Source organism: Larus michahellis, chromosome 1 (assembly GCF_964199755.1).
Source record: "Larus michahellis chromosome 1, bLarMic1.1, whole genome shotgun sequence".
Taxonomy (NCBI): Eukaryota; Metazoa; Chordata; class Aves; order Charadriiformes; family Laridae; genus Larus; species Larus michahellis.
This window is the reverse complement of record NC_133896.1, coordinates 129,992,220-130,009,569: the sequence shown is the minus strand read 5'-3', so window position 1 is coordinate 130,009,569 and position 17,350 is coordinate 129,992,220. Positions and strand designations below refer to the sequence as shown.

Here is a 17,350-nt window from a genome sequence, read left to right as displayed (position 1 = left end):
TTTTTTGTGGGGATGAAGTGACCTACATGAGAAATACAAAAGGTAGAGATGCACCTGCTAATGGGCAGCATGTCTCAAAAGGTTCTCCAATGACTTCTGCAATGTATTACATGCGTTAATGAATACAAAAAAATTACCAGATTTAAAAAATATCAGTGATGTGTCTGCACTATAAGACTCCTTTCCTCCTTCCCATTCTCTATGTGCTGGAGTAGGTATACAGCTTCTTGGGCGTAGAGGGGAACACCCTTTAAATCTTCCAAGAACAAATGTTAGGCATGCTAGATCCTGTAGAGGATCTTTCAGTTGTGAATAAAGTTTTCAAGAATTAACTTTATTTTAATTCTGTATGTGCTTTTGACAGAACTAAGATAAATTATATCTTCAGATACAGTTAATTGCACACAAATTTGACACGTTAATTTGGCATGTCAGTGTTAGGAACTTAAATATGTGGAAAATTTTTCTTGCCTTAAATGTTTTAAAACTGATTTCTAAAGCTAAAATCCTTCTGAATTGTTTTTGTTATATACTTTCTTGTGCTTCCTACTCACAGGCAGAACGTCAGTAGAATTACTGTTTTAGTTTTGGGGGCTGCTTTAGTGTTTTCACAGTGCTGGAAAGTGGAGAAAACTCTTCATAAATATGCCCTGATACTGGTAGTTTTGTGACTGCTTTATTTTCTATGGGTTTATGCTGTAGGGTTATAAGCTGTGACTTAAAAGCTTTTACTTGGTATTTATTTCTTCATAAATGACAAATTTGAATTAGATGTTAATTTTTCTTCCAGTCTTTTCTTGACTTATAATGTTCAGAGTGCCTCCATCCTCTATACTAGCGTGCTTTCTTTAAGAAAATTTCCATGAATTTAAGGTTTTTTTACTGTTTTGTAGTAGTTGATTGGAAAGGACCAAAATTGTGGGACTAGAGGACATGAGGAAATGCCGGGTAGACACAGAGATCTTTTACTGACGGAAAACAACCTCAAAATAGGAAAACTGTGTTAACAACCTTTGAAAAGAAATACTGCTGAAGTTTTCAGTTTTTGCATTTCTAGTAATTCTTACAGAATTGTACCCATTTAAAAGAAAAATTGATACTTTGGCGTTATTAAACCAGATGTAATCTATGTTATTGACACTACAAGGTAACTAAGGAGAGGTGCAAAACTGGTTGCCCAATAGGTGGGCTTCTGTGGCAGATATAGTCTAGGAAGTTCATACTTCCTTTCTGTGGCCATCTTCAAGAGCAAAGGGGTAGAAGATGAGAGGGAGGAAGGTGGGAGAGGTGTGAAGCTGTAGTGCAGAGCACAGAACTGCATCAGCCTACGTTGGGGGCTCTGATGCCCCGAAAAGGGTGGGTAGCAGTGATGGGAAGGAAGGAGAAATTCCTTGACCCCTCTTCAATGCTGAAGCCAAAACATCATGTTTTATTATACTCCAAAGGTGTAAATCAGCTGGAGTACTTTTGTGTATAGGTTTGTTCAAATCCTACTTTAAAAAATTAAGCATAATGCAGTAAAAAAGGCAGTCATAATGTGTGCAGCTTAGCATATTTGGAAATTCAAGTAAAGCTGATGTGAGGGGAAATGGGCGTGCGTGTTGAGAGAGGGAAACAGCAGTATTTTAAAAAATTATTATTTTATTTTTTCCTGGTTTGTTGGGCTGTTTACCCTTCTGTTTTACTGAGGAGTGGGAGTGCAGCTGTTTGGTGGATTCTGGTGGTGTACACCTTTTTGTGCACTCTCTTTATGCAGTTTCCCAGTGTGACAGAAAACTTCATAAAAATCTGTAAAGGAGTTTTGCCTCATTATCTTTTCCCTCGTCACCATATTATTCAATAAAATGAAATATGCATTTATGACTCTTCCGTCACTTTGTGCAATTTGATTTTTGGTTGACTGGAAAATCCCATTAAAACGTGCTCTGAAATGCTGTCATATGTGCCTTGCTTCAGGGGAAGACAGGCAAGGTGGAAACTTGTATTAAAACATGCTGACAGCGCGTAAATATTTGGAAGAGAAGGCTTTGTTTGCATGTTTCTCTAGCTTAGTTTAGCACTTCACAAAGAAATTACTTTTTATTGTTTTCTGGCTAATTTTTCTAAATTAAATGAGGTGTAAGACATTGGCCTACCAAACAAGTTCTAAATGCAATTTCTGTACAGAACAGAACATTTGCCTCACCTTTGCCTCGTTACAGAAAAGCAAAATAAACTTTATGAAGTAGGCTTATGTTTGTTATAAAATTATTGCATGCAAAACAAAGATGCCAATGTGAAATTATCACGGTTTCTTTTAGCTACAAAAATGCGCATTCTGAGATTTGGAATCTTTATGGGTTTTTTTAATAGCTGCTTGAAAAATACTGGTAGCTTAGAGGAAAACTGATTTTAAAAAATAGCAATTGCTCCTTACCCTTCACAGTATTGTAACAATTTCAAGAAAACCTTCAGTGTGTTGAAGATAATACTTTTCAAATGTGTGGAATTGTTAGGTCTCTTTTTCTGTGAAAAGAGACTTGGATATTGGATACAGACTGATACAGTTGGAGGCTGAATTTTGTACAGCCAGTTTGTGTTATTGGAAAATCCATAAAGGTATTATTTGCGACATTGGGGTCATAGTTTTGTTTTTTAGGTTGTGTTGGGGAAGAAAGAGTCTGTAGGAGTTTCAAAGTAGGAAAAACGGTACATTTCTAGCTTTGATCTTGTGACCTTTGCGGAGTGGACAAAAACACTGTACCTGCAATGAAATTCTATTCTTGTGAATGGACAGTGCCCAGGTGCTGTTGCTTGACCCTTCTCTCTCATGTCTGGAGAGGTATAATCTGAAGTAAAGGTAGTACTTTATAAAATGTTTTTTCTTTTTCTTTTTTTTTCTCCTCTACCTGACCCATAAATGCTTTTAAAAGGCAGACAGCACTGTAATAATCTACTGTCTGCTTATCCTGAATGTTTTGATGTGTTGATTTGGGGGCAGATAGGAGACCCAGAGCTGAACAAAAATGGGAGACTGTAGCTAGTGAGTAGGGTTAATTAGAGAGACGACTTGTCATCTATAACTCGATTTCTATTATGTGCTGGTATTTACTCCCCTGGTCCTAATCCAGTTTTAATCCACTTTGGAGAGGAGCTGGGTATAGTTACTTATTCCATACTGGTCACCGGACTGCTTCCCTCCTTTCATAGCCGGGTAGTTACCAATAAAAGATATATGTGGTGTCTCTTGTGTGTGTATAGTAATACATACTTTCTTTGGAAAACTGTGTAATACTAAAATCTGAAGGTCTGCTGTGTCCTGAACTTTAGCAAATGGTTGAAATGTTTAGGAAATTATGTCTATCCACAAAGTGTAGAAGATGCTAAAGTAGGTTTTAATAATATGAAGGTTGTTGGAAGCTTAAGTGTTTAGCAATTTTGCCATTGTTGGAACATAAATGTTTAGCCATTTTAGCATACTGGAGAATGTAAGTAAGAACTGCTATACCGAATCAGCCAAAAAGTCAGCTTGGCATTGTGTGTTGTGCCAGCTGCTGGCAGGAGATGCTATGGAAAGAGTCTTAGAGCAGAGCATGGGCAGAGTGAGCCTTCCCTGGTAAAGTCCTGGTTATCAGTGAATTGGAAAGTTCATTGGATAGAGGATACATCTGCGGAATTGTGTTATAGTAATCACCAAACCTCTCCCTCCATTGATTTCTGTTCTGTTTTCTAAACCTATTTCTATTTTTGTCTTGAAGAGCATCTTATGGCAGCAAGTTCAATAACTTAGGCACTCAGAAAATTCAGGTCCTTTGATTTATTTACATATACGTCAGCTTAGGTCAGTGGATACCCTTCTGTTTCTCATGTTGTGAGAAATAATGGTTAGCTGTAATGTGTTTATCTTCTCTGGTCACAGGTACATAGCCAAGGGACCAACTTATCCAGACAGACTCTGTGTGTTATGATTAGATCAGCTGAATGTCTGCCTCCTCTGAACCAAGTGGTTTGTTTTACAGTGCTTATTTAAACACAAAGCATTTTTCTTCTTTTCCTTTTTTTTTAAATAAAAGCAGCGTGTAATTTTTAATCCACATACAATCCAGTTTGCAACTAGAGTTTAGAGCTTCTGAGTAATATTCCTCAGTTTGTTGTCTGTAAAGCATCAGGAGATGGTCTGAACTGCAAAATGAAAGTTGGCTTGTTTGTAATTTACAAAACATATGCAAACGTTTCATTTGTATGAAAACAGGGGGACAAAACGGGAGGAAAATAAAAAGAGTACACATTCAAAGCTGCTTCTAGTTTAGGGACGCTGTGAGAGAAAATAGGCAATAAAGAAGACAGCCTGCAGCAATTCTGATGCAGTTCATGGGGGTTTTTTTCTTGAAAAGAGCTAGCAGGTCCATTGATTGTTTTATCTTACTATAAATTTTAAAAAAACACATGATAGCTATTCAGTAAGCATCTGTCACTTTACCAATATTACATAAGAATTTATCAATACCTTAGTTAAAACTTCAGCCACCTGTAAATGTGAGGCAGAAGGATCATGGGGTAGATTCCCTGGCTTATTGTGTATTGACTTCGTGCGTTACTTTATTATTTTAGAAGCTGGTAACATTTTGGAGAGGAAGCTTTTTGAAAATATTGATAATGGTGATCATAAACTGTTAATTTTGTGTCTGTAATTGCAAGTTTCCACTCTTTGCGTGTGGAGGGGCAGAATGTGCTTTCATTGTTTGTGGAGTTTTTTGGGGAAGGTGAGAGGTGGCTAGGTTGTCTCCTAGTTCCCAGGTTAGCTGTATATGTCTCTTTTTTTTTTTCTGGTGTTTCTGAACAGACCCTCTGGTATTTCAGGTTTTTAGCTCTTAGATTGGGCCCTGTGGTATCCTGTGTATTAGCAGTATTTAATTTCCACAGTAAGAACACAACATTTGAAGACAAGAGACAAGCACATAGGCTGTTTCAGAAATCTCTTTCACTGTGGTGAGGTTTTTTTATTTCTGGGGTTTGTCTTTTTTTGATTTGGTTTTTTGCTTGAGGGAAAGCCTCACGTTACCTCTGTTTCTGTCAACTTGTTTGTCAGAGTAATTTTGTAGCTCTGTAGGAAATTTTGCCAGACATCCACTGTCACTCCATAACAACCTTTGGTTATTTGCTGAGGAATCGTTTATCTAGAGCTTCCTTCCTCACAGCTTCTTACTGTTTTGAGTGTAGTCATACAGTACGCATTGAGTGTATCTGCAGTAGCATTTAGGTTCAGATTGGGAGTATGCTTTGGAAGCAAAACTCCCAATTGTCACCAGTTACTGTGCTTTGGTTTGTATTGCAGAATCATTTCAAAGCACTCAGACTGAATTACTTTTGGATGAAAGTAAACCAGAAGATACGCTCCAAAAGCATACCTGTTGCAGTCCCACTGCCGCACAGTGTTCAGCTTGTGGAATCAAATTAGAGCAACCCCAAAGTAAAATTCTGAACGTGTGTGCTGTGTTAATGTTGGGTCCTTAGCACCGACTGTTTTGTTCTTCAGATTCACTCCTATTGTTCTGCATTCCTGGCTAATGTGAATATAGTCATGGATAGAGATAAACATAATGCGCTTAGAGGTTATTATTCATGACCACTGTACTTGCTTCAGATAGAGTCCAGCTATTCACGCCTAAGTTAGAATAGATAATATCAAAGTAGCTGACAACTTGAGTTTGATTTGGAAGCTGACACTTAAACAGCAATTAGGTCAATGAGCGCCAGAGCTATAATGAAGCTCTTTTCCTGCTTCTTTTACCATTTGCCCTTTCCTACTTTATTAATCTGAGTTCTCCTTCATTCTCTAACACATTTATTCCTGTCACCGTAAGTCAAATCACCACAGTATTCTGATACCTCTTATGTACTGGCTGCACTCTTTCTCTAATCTCATCTCTTCAACTTTTTTTTACTTACCAGCTTGCAAAGGTCTGTACAGGCTGTGGCTGGTCCTGAGCATGACTACCTATTTTCTGCTGGCAAAAATAGATAATTGATGTACTTTGGAATGATTTACAGCCGCCAAAGGTGCCTTGCTTCCTGAGATACTGCCACAATTGGAAAACCCCATCTTTACTTCAGTGAGAACATTAATGGGTTTTCTCTGTTCTTCTGGGTCATTGATTTTTGTGGAAAACTTATGGTAGCACCGAAGAAGAAATCTCAGTGTCAGATTTAGTTAAAAGGTATTGGGGGGGAGCAAAAAGTGGAATGGATAAGTAACACAGTATCATTAGTTTTGTGTCCAAGCAAAAACAGCATAAAAATATGTCCTACTGTGAAAGCTTTATTTAATTGTTCACCATTCCCACTTGAAAAAGGAGAGGAATTGGTTATTGTTGTGTCAACACTTAAATGAATTATCAAGTTAAATACTCCAAATTTGAATTCCCAAAGCATAGTGATATTGTCTAACCTAAAGAAACATCTTGTCTTTTAACAGTACCTTACAGAAGACTGAGGTGTCTGAAATGTGTCTATGTGGGCTGCTCAGAAAAGCATGGTCTCTTCAGTATTTGTGCAGTTCTGGTTTTCCTACAGATAGTTATCTAAGCATTCAATTATGCCTTCCAGGAACTGCCCCAGATGGTCTCCACGCACTTTAAAACAGTGAAACCCACCAAAATTCTCCCTTGCCGAAGGGAAGGTGTTACTTCTCTTAGATGTCCTGCTCACCAAATGGGTACATCAGGAGAGTGTTCTTGTCTGGTTTTGAAGGGGAGGGGAAGGAAGAGATATCTTAGTTTATAGCAACTCCCCCTTTGTACTGGAGGTCTCGGGGAGTAACCAGAGAATAACCAGCCAGAATATTATCACAACTTTAAAACAACAAAAAACACTAAGTAAAGAAGGGGTAATGGAGTTGAGGCAGAAGCTTAGACTTCACTCTCAGCCAGCTGAAGTCCTGTCCAGCTGCAGTCATAAGGAACGAACTTCTCTTTGCTAACAGGGCGGTGTTCGAGAGTTGTACTCAGCATGCTAGTTCTGTGAGTAATGATGTATTTTATTGGGTTTAAGGCGTAATGGCAGAACGCTAAGTACAGGTTTCTCTTAATGATCTGATCTGTGGTTTCGAGTCCATGGGTAATCAAAATTAATGGTAATGTTTTATAATGCTGTGATTGAATAGCATCTACAAAGCAGAGATATCTTTTCAGTTCTCTATTTCACTCTTATCCTTGTGCTGTGTAGTGTCAGGTGGGACAAATCTTTTGTATCCTTGTCTGATAGAGTAGTTTCCAAAGTGTTCTATCCCTCTTTATTCCCACTTGAATTCCCTGGAAAACCTTGCTGTTGCAATCAAACCAAACTTAATAAATGTAGGCTTCTCCCATATCCTTAAACTATGTATTTTCCTGTTCAGAGAAAAATTAATAAGTTTCTCCAGCACTTGAATCCATGTAAATTCTTTTGTGCACTTTTTCCTGGGAAAAGTTCTTTCGAAACAGATTATAATAAGTAAAATTGTGGTCTTTTGTAACATTTTTTTCCTAGGATGTAAAAGACCCATGCGGTGGGACTGGGATTTTTAGGTAGGCACATAGCACATTTTGAATAAATGGCAGTCAGATAATTATCATCTGTCTTCCTGTGTAATTATTTAATGTTTTCATTTTTCTTCTGAACAAACCTCCCGGGGGGGTGTTTCAGTTGTTGCATTGCACCTGGTTTGGGGCTGGGGACTAAAAAAAGGGGTGTTTATTTTTAGACTGAACACTTACTGGTGTTTTAGTTAGCAGTGTCCCTTGAATGTACTTGCTTTCATAAAAAACTCCAGAGGAACCTAAATATTTTTAACTTTAAAAAATTGTATAGCTCCATGTGGCACCTGGTTGTAAATTGCATCCCAGTGGTCTCATTAATTGTACAGATTACAAAACTAAAATTAATCATGGTATCCCCTGTCAGAGTTGTATTGCAGAATGAAAAAAGTCACTTCCCTCTTTCCTACCTGGGTACTATAATGCGCATTGTTGTGAGAGGAGCATGATGGCCTTGCGGTGTTTTAAGTCCCTATTATTGTGGCAAGTGAGAAACTGAGCGAGGGGAAAATGCTGCTGTTGCTTTACGTTATTCTTATTTTCCTGTCTCTTTGTGATCCCTTCCCTTAAGGACCTGCTTTGTTCTTTTCCCTAGAATACATGACAGTCAGTGAGTGAGAATAGTGAGGGCAGTTTGGACATGTGTGCCCTCCATCAGATCCTCTGTCCTTTAATTGTACACGCTGCACACAAGTTTCATTGAACTTGTAGTCAGGAAATGTAGCCAGAAGAGGTGTACCTGCCAACCAAATATGGTTATCTGAACAAATGCAGCAAATTCTTGTAGAAATATTTTCTTGAGCCAACAACTTTTAATGCTGAAATGAGTTAGCTTCCCAGTTTAAGGGATATACTGCACTGCTAGAATATGATTACCGGCTTTGGAAACGTGTATAAAAATATACTGTGCTTTGTGCTTGTATATAGTCTATACAAGGGTTGGACACTTTCAGGATTAAGGAAAAAATATTTAGGTTACTTGTGGAAAGAAATGTGCAGCTTGGTTTGTTACTTCAATCTTACTTTCTTAAACTTTCATGCCAAATGTTTCTCCTCAGTAAGATGCTACAGCACTTTGGTGGTGACCACCGTACTGCTGGTGAATAGCATAGGCCTTGTTGGTATGTCTCCTTTTCTGTCTTGTGCTGCAGAACTCATTGTGTTTCACATTGAGTCATATTTTCTACTAGAAGTAGACGATTGTTTTAGTTTTGTTTGGTTTTTTACCATTATACTGACAGCCAGGTAGGCAGTCAGAAAAGATCACTTGTTGGTCAGGTATGTCACCTTGCCATTGAACTCAGAATTTGATGCTCAGCTTGGCTAGAGTGTTATCCATGATGTCCACCATGTTGTCACTTTTTCGCAGGCAAATCTAAGATGACATATAACCTCTTAGATGGTGTGAAGGGGATAATATATAGAAGATAGCTGGAAGAGGGATCCCTGAAATGGTAAACATTGGTGTTACTAGTAAGATACTATCCGCGAGTTGGGGTTTTTTTGTTCTTGCATTTGTGTATATATATATTTATATGAAAAATGTTGCTCTGACACCATAGGACCATCCTAGCCTTCAGTAAGATTCATGAAGGCTTAAAAGATGGAAACTAAGCAAACAGTTGAGTAGAGGAATAAATGAGTCAGTAGCAAGTCAAGATGTTCCTGTAGTGTTGCCAGCCCTGTTCATTTTTATTAGGTGGTTTAGGAAGGTAAAAAAGATTTATGTACTTGTCTGTGTTTGATCCCTTCTTCCAAACAACTTTTGAACTATTTGGTAAATTTGAGCCAGGACTGTCAGAGAGTAGAGGACCAAAATATAATTGAGCTCCTTCCCTTCAGGGGAAGGGGCAGTGTTGTGGTTTGGGACAGACTGGCCACTGAAATGAGCAACAGCTGCTCTCCCCCATCTCTCCTGAGGTAGTCTGTGCCAAGGATGCACGGAGCATCTGGGCCAGTCACAATGGGGTGCTTCTCCCATTTCCGTATCAAGTTTCCAGGATGACGATCACGTCATCAGCAGGCACTGGGAAAGTCCCAGACTGGACGCAGTGATGGACAGGAACTGGATTCGGCATCTGGATTCGGGAATGCAGATAGGGATCAGAGGCAGACAAACAGACAGAGTCCTCCTTTCCTCAGACGCCGGCCATTGAAGAAAGAGAGCTGAGCTTTTGATCCCTCAGCTTTTATATTGAGCACGAAGCAGATGGGATGGAATACCCTGTTGATCAGTTTTGTGTGCAATCCCTCTATGCTTTTCTGCTTCTGACCCTCCAACGGGGCAAATAACAAAGTTAGCTGAACTTGGCTGTTAACAGCAAAAAGTATAAGCAGGAGCCTCTCTGTATTCCTTCCTTGGCATAAATTAGAAAAAATCAGGTCTTATCATGCTGGAAGCAGACACAGTCTTTAAAAATACGCCATTAATTTCAGAGAGTTCAGTTAGTTAGAAGAGGCTTAGCTACAAAGTAAAATTACTGAACAGAAAATTGGCTCTGTTTTACCTCAGACCAGGACAGACGGTTAAGTAGAAGGCAAAGACCCAAGCGTTTCCTTTGCAGTGGGACAGTCTGTTCTGTGAGTGTGATGTCCATTTAGTGGCAGGGCAACCATTGCCTGTGTCCGCAATCAGCCTCTTGCCTGGTAGGTATTTGAGTATCACGGCAGGAAGCTGGCTATGTTTTGCGGGAGCTTGGAAATGAAGAAGTTCGGAGAGATATGGAGGGGGAAGGCAGGAGAGCATAAAAGACACACATTTGTAGGAAAATGGACATAATTAGTTTCAGGGAGCTCTAAATACTTATGATTCCTGTAAGCATCTAATGTAGGTTGTTGAAGGGAAGTTTCTGCACCACAGCTGCTAGAAAGCTGTATGTGGTATTTCCTAGAGAAGGACACACTGGTTCCTTTTGTAATGAAGGAAGGGTGAAGAGAAATGTAATTTGTGTTTTGCTGCCAATTCAGCAAATCTTTAATTTGTCACTAGCTCATAATATACTTGCCTCGGTTTCCACTGAAGAAAATAAAAGTGTTTTTCCCAATTCCCCAATCTGTGTATTCTGATGTTCATTCCCAAAGATTGTGACGTACCAGGTACCTACTGCCAGATGCCAAGGCAGCAATGCATGCCTAAGCAGTGTCACACTCTGCTCCTTGTGGAGAACATCCCGTGGCAGGGGAGAGGGACGTTGGTGCACTTGTTTCTGCCACAGTAGGCACAGCCATCTGGTTGTGACTCAGTAAGCATGGATGTGAATGCATTTGTCTTGCTCTTTTTTTTTTTTTAATGTTGTTGAAATCCACACCCAAGTCCACTCAGCAGAGCAAGTGAGCACTCGTGGGTTTTGCTCTTCTATTGCTGTGAGTCTTATTTGAGGGGCTGTTGGAAAAGGAGCCACCTGAAACTGGAGGGTAATAAATGGCGAGATAAACTCATGATGTATCAGGTGAAGAGAACAGTTACACTAATAGCCAATTTTTTTTGGTGACCTGTTTATTATTAAAAGCTTGGAAATTTCTTCAGCACAGATATTTGAGTTGTAACAATGTGACTACTCGGAAAATTATGCTAATTTCCATTTTATTCAAGAAGCAAGTGGCAAAGGTGGTTTTGTCTTTGCGTAGAGTAGTCTGCTGAGAAAATAAATCAGGCTATTTAAAGCGGTTATATATATTCTGAAGAATTTTTTTAAAGTCCTCTGCTTCTGTTACCCTATAATACGTGGTAATGAAAAGCTAAACACTATGTTGTGAGATTTAAGAGTGCTTTAATGTCTGGTGTTTATTCACATTTATTTGCCTTTACAGAGATTTGATGAACTTGCTTTAAAATCATTTTACTCCTCCATCCCACATGTCTTGTAGTCCAAATCCTACAATTTTGTTAGCAGACTGGGATGTCCTTATAGAGCTCCATTCGCTTCGGCAGCAGTCCTTACAAGTACTGCAGTCTGCTCTTGTATGACAAATTACAGTGTTGGATGGGCCATGCTGGAAGTCTTAACTTTCCATCTTTGTTTATTACAGCAGCTATGGCCAACTTTTGTGCATGGTTATCACTTTTTTTTTTACAGAGACGTTTCCTTCCGAGGTTTTGGTTTTAAGGAGAGTGAGGACCTTAGTATGGTGTTGTATGTTGATGTGTAACCTGGCCTCTGAAGTAGAACTAATGCTAACTTAGGAGTAGATAATTTATTAGTAAAGAAAACCTTTAACTCCGTGGTGTTCTACCAACTAGGTTAGAGAGCTGCACCTTTCTCATTCTTTGCTGAAAGCTTTTATTTTCTTAACTTCTCCCATACTAAAAAGACTCCAAGAAACTGAAAACAGTCCCTCAAACCACTGTTGCTGCCTTCAGATGCATTTCTTGTTGGCTGTCTGCCTGGTGGGTGCAGTGAGCTTCAGGCGAATTCTCAACTGAGAGCATCTCTTGTCTGTTCTCCTTCCAAGGTGAGGTATAAAATACGTGTAAGTTCTTGTAGGGCAGGTTGTGATCCTCTCGTGTCTTGCAAGTTCCTTTGCCAAATTGCAAGTCTTGTTCTGCCCTTGAACTTTATGTAGGTATCCTCTTTTAATCAGTAGCAGACTCTGAATGAATTTGCATGCGTTCATTCTGATTTCAAAAAATCTGACCCATAGACTAAAAATAATGAGTTGACTTGATGATCTCTGCAGAGTGAATTTAAGTCTTAAATAAGGTATAAGTAATTACAGTGGAGAATGTAATACCTTTCAGGTTCAATTGAAACAACAGAGGTTGCAGGTTTGTTTAAAATGATACACACTTTCTATTTCATATTTGTATTTTTGCATAGTATAAATATGGAAAGCTTTGAAAAAGGTTAAAGCATTCACCATTTCACAAGAGTTATCTTTTTTTTGGATAGCATTCCTACACTACTGAAATTAGTCTGCATGTAGTAGTGGTACAACTCGGAATGATTAATCTTGACCATGGAGTTCCCAGCATATATTTGTAACAATATTTGGGAATCAAGAGAAAGTTTTCCAAGTTCATCATACTTCACAAACTCAACAGGGTGTTTCCTCTTTTATTTACAGACTTGATACTTGGAAGTTCCCTGCCTTGACAGTAATCATCATGGATAGTGGTAAGTTTGTTAACTTAGTGATGTGTGTGCATTCTTTATTATTCCCTATGAAATGGGCATTAACACACCCCAAAACTGTCATCTGCTCAAAATTCCAGTCAGTTCATACAGAAAATGCCCTCTGCTGTTGAACTGATTTTGGTGTTACTATGCTGCAGATCTTTGTGCACGCTACGAACTGGAATTGTACCTGTTCTGACAGAGATATTATATGCAGACCATAATAATCATCACAAACTCATTTGTGGATCTCTGAAAGCTGGCTGCAGAAAGAAGACCACAAAACTGAATTTCCAGCCTTGTGTACTTTAGTTCAACCGTTCCTAAGCTTGTCACAGTAACCAGAATCTCAGAGCAGAAGTCACTTTTTAAGCTCTATTTGTAAATGCTCAAAACATTTTTCTCCCTTCTTCCCTGTGCAAATAAAGTAGTTTTATGAAGGACACCTACGGAAATATTCAAATTTATCAGTAGCTGCAGCATCAAATTTAAAATGAAATGTTTATTTCTAGTATTTGGTGGTGGTTTCAATCTGCTTGGGTGTTGGTAAGGAGTCAGAAAAAGGAAGTCTCAATAATGGTCTTAATAGTGCTGGTTTTCGTGTCCCCAGTGCCCTGGGCTTTGCTTCAGCAACACTTCTGTGTCCCAGAATACTTTTCCCACGCTGCTGCTCCCTGTTCCTTGTATCACTAAAGACCTGAAGCCTGTTTTCTTTGCTTGTGACAGCTTCACCTGTCAGGCTGAGATGTATTTATCCTTTGCTGTCCTTGCCTGTCTCTTTCTGATTCTGATTTAATTTCATGTTGCTAGAGTATCTATTCACTGTTATGATAGCATACAGGTTTTTCTAAGAATGTATAATAGATTGATCTGACTGTATTACTCTCTTGAATAATAGTAGGTCAAACTAAGACTTTGGAATGTTTTTTTGGTAGCTTTCTGATGCATAAAAACTTACTAAAAGCCAAATATTACAGTTACACACAGAGCACAAGCCTGTTTGAAGAAATAAACATGTATTTCAATGCATTAGATTTGGGAGTTGTATGTCTTCATCTATGTTCCACAAAAATTGAGAGAGAGGAAGAGACTTCAGATTTTTTGTTTCTGTGTCTATCTTCCATAATGCCACAATCATAATTTTGATTTTTTCCTTTATCTTGTATTTGCTAATTAATCTCCTTAACAAAGTGAAAAATTAAGTTTTATCTTGCTTTATTACTTTATTCTTGCCACATGCAATTCTGCCCTGATGATCTACAGCTGCAGTAAATTCAGCCATGTTGTAGCTTGGCTAGGTGGGCACCCAACCCACAGTGTTTTGGTTTTTTTTGTTTTGTTTTTTTTTTTTTTTAACACACTCCTATGCAATTATAACTGAATGTCTACATTATGATGGTCCTGGAATACTAAGAAGTCAAAGAGGTCTCTGCAATATGGTTCCATTATCTCTTTTTATAGGATTCATCAGGCAATGACTGGTTCTCATTAAATCACTGAGTTTCAATCTGTATCTCCATCAAGATTGCTTTGATCAGCGTATGTTTTTATGTTTCCTCGCTACATTTGTATTGACTTCTCAACAGGATTTAAAGTTGCTAGGAGTGGGCAGAGCTTTAAAAATGTCAAATCAAAACAAACAAATTAATGTACTTAATTTTTTCCAGCCTTTTAGTGTCAAAAGCCATTCCTGGTCTGGACTAATCGTAGATCATTATTTATCAGATACATTCAGAAATAATATGGGGTGTGGTTTACTTTCCTCAGTGGGCTTTTTTGTCTCTGTGATGTATGCATTTTCTGTATTCTATATTTCTGTTTTCTCTGTATTGTGAGACAAGAGAGACACTTTCTGAATATGAATTGCTAAATAAAAAAGTTGGGTTTTATATGTAGTCATATATTGGCCATTCTTGAATATTGAATTATTTTAATGTTTTGCTCTTCTTCATCAATGCATTTTTGAAGCAGAAATGTATCCCTAGCTTTTTGGAAAATGAAACTATTACCTAGAAACTCATCCCAATGTGTATCTAATGCAGTATTTCATAACATACCAGCTTTTAAACTTTTGTTCTTGATTTGCTTCTTTGGTAAATTGGGAGGTGCATGCAGAAACAAAGATTTGTAGGTTGTTTCTGAGAGACAGAAGCTTTAAATCGGGGTATTTTCAGCTACCTGCATTTTCCTCCTCATTTCTTTTCCCTCAGCATCCAGTACAAAGCTATCATAGTTTGTCTCATTACTGTTTTCAGGGACGGATTCCAGCTGTGAAATTAAATTCCCTAGGTTTTATCTGCTGAAGGAAGGGAAACTTGATTTATAGTGCATTCAGTGACTCCACATATGGACATTCTTAAGAGAGTCTGGGCTGCAGCTTGTTCTGCTTCAGGAATGCCCACAGGAGGAGTTGGTGAGAAGTAGGTAGAGCACTGGCAGTCTGTCCCCATGCATGGCTGCATGCTGGCTTCCTGATGTGGACGAGTCCTTCATGTGATCACTGAGGCATGTTTAAAGAAATTAAGTTCTTCAGGCCTAGAGGGGAGTCAGGAGAATTGTGCAGGAAATGGAAAGAAGCCATCCTTTTTTTTTTCTGTCCTTTTTGAAGATGTTTTTGAATATTAATTTCTATGTTATTTAGGCAGTGAACTTACACAATAGGAGATGCCCATGTGCTCACCAGTGGTGCTGTAGAAAACTAAAATTGCCATAGGTGCAGTTGTAGAGTTGTATGTACTGAACCTCTGGCAACATCATGAATAGTGTAATTTGTGTGGTGCGTGTACCTACCACGTGTATTTGACTGTGAAAGTATAGGAATAGCTGGTGTTTTGGAGCTTAATCGTCAAATCTTCATTTAATCATTTGCAGAAGAAAGATGACTAACAATTTACAGGAAAGTATACACAGAGGCTAAACAAAATGAAATTATAGTAGATCAGCCTAATTATGGTAGTAGCCTCATTGCTGAAAAATGCCACCCCATCTGTCTTACAAGAAAGCCCAAGTATAGTGACCTTCTTTGTAGACTTGCTGCCATCCTTTTTTAAAATCCAGAATCAGATAATGAAGAAAAAAAAAAAGGTACAGCAAACTGATTCATATAAAACTATAGATAAATCATTGCTTAAACCAGTCATTGTCCTTCAGTAGACAGTGAGAGTTTGTTTTTGTAGCATATCAGTGGTCCCAGACTAAATGAACCAATGCAGTAATGATTGCCTAGGTCAGGGAAGTGGTACGGGTGTATTAGTGTGGCAGCGCATTGAATAATTAGTTTCTCTTGCTGGCAGTGAGAGCCCAAGATCAGCGTTGCACTGACATGGTGTCCTTGCTTCCTGACCTGAAGTACCTGGAGAATTTCTGCATCATTCGCTGCAGATGTACCTCCCGGGCAATTCAGTCTGATGGATTTTGGAGTGTTCCAGTTGCTGCACCCTACTGTAAAAATGGTTTGGTCAGGGAGTTTGAGGGAAAGCTGGAACATCAGAAGAAAAGAGGTTGCTTCCAGCCCTCTTCCTTGAGCAGAAAACCAAGGAAAGCAAATAAAGAATACCTGTGTCAGAACGTTGGTTGCCTTTTGGGGTCGTTTTATTTGGTTCATCAAATAAGGTGAAGTTTTTGCATATGATTCAAGAAAATAGAGGCTGCTTCTCCCCCCCCACGTTCATAAGGGTCACTGTTTTTGGGGTTGACGTTTCTGGAGTGAAGGCAGCAAGTCTGCTTCAGAGTTGCTTAAGAAAATTTACAGATTTAAACTTTGATAAATGCAGCTGTTCTGGTGTGTATGATTATGGGTAATAGTCATAAATATTTATATCGAAAACTTCAGAGCATTCTGGCCGTGATGCCCTCCAGCAGTTGCAAATATCTTTTCGGCTGTTCACGGGCAGGATTTGTTTGTTCTGTTTCATCTTAGTTTAAGAAGTTGCTTGAGCTGAGCATGTGCCTGTCTCTTCTGAGCACTCGTCTTAAGCACCAGCTTCGGTCTTGTTTAAGCACACGTGACTGTGATGATGAATCGAGATCCATCACATTTATGACATTATAGCAATAACTACTGAAATTGTAGGCCCATCTACTTACAATAATGAGTAAAACTAGGAAAGGCCTTTTATCATATTAAATAAAGGGGAGGACTTTGAAAAAGCTCTTTATTTCTCAAAAGCACATTTTCTTTGAGCAGTTTTAGCATGAGGTTTTGGGTATCTATTTTAAAAGTGACCTTTGTTGTCTCTCCTCTTTCTCAGTGTTCTTAACAGAGGACAAAGCCAATTCTGTGTTAAAAAGATACCCGAGAGCCAACACATTTTTGGAAGAACTAAAGCAAGGTGACATAGAACATGAATGCAGAGAAGAAATCTGTAGCTATGAAGAAGCAAGAGAAGCATTTGAAAATGAGGAAAAAACGGTATGTTTTGATGTGTATTTAAAGATGGGTGGAGTATATTGGTATTAAATTTTTGGGTGTACTGAATGCTTCTGTGTTTCCCAACATAACATTAGTTTTTCTTTTTGGCCTCTTTCTTTAAGCAAATAAGTTGTACAGTGGAGATGGATAGACTGCACAGCAATAACTTTTGAACCCTTCATCCCAATTAAACTGAATTTGAAAGGGGCAGAAGTCTCAAAGATAATTATGCTCTTAAATCTCGTGAAAACTAGCAGCTGGGCAGAAAACGA

At 38.6% G+C, this 17,350-nt stretch overlaps 1 protein-coding gene across 2 annotated transcripts in view; it reads left to right on the top strand.

The window, feature by feature from the left end:
• PRRG1 (proline rich and Gla domain 1) overlaps nt 1-17,350 on the top strand; it is a 35,081-nt gene that overhangs the window by 6,349 nt on the left and 11,382 nt on the right. The window contains exons 1-3 of one of the 2 annotated variants that reach the window (XM_074604094.1): nt 11,871-12,005; nt 12,618-12,667; nt 16,918-17,078. In XM_074604094.1, the coding sequence (XP_074460195.1) occupies nt 12,658-12,667; nt 16,918-17,078 (171 nt within the window). In that variant the 5' untranslated portion in view covers nt 11,871-12,005; nt 12,618-12,657. Of the gene's footprint in view, nt 1-11,870; nt 12,006-12,617; nt 12,668-16,917; nt 17,079-17,350 lie in introns of those variants that run through there. The other variant, XM_074604085.1, reaches the window with a different exon arrangement.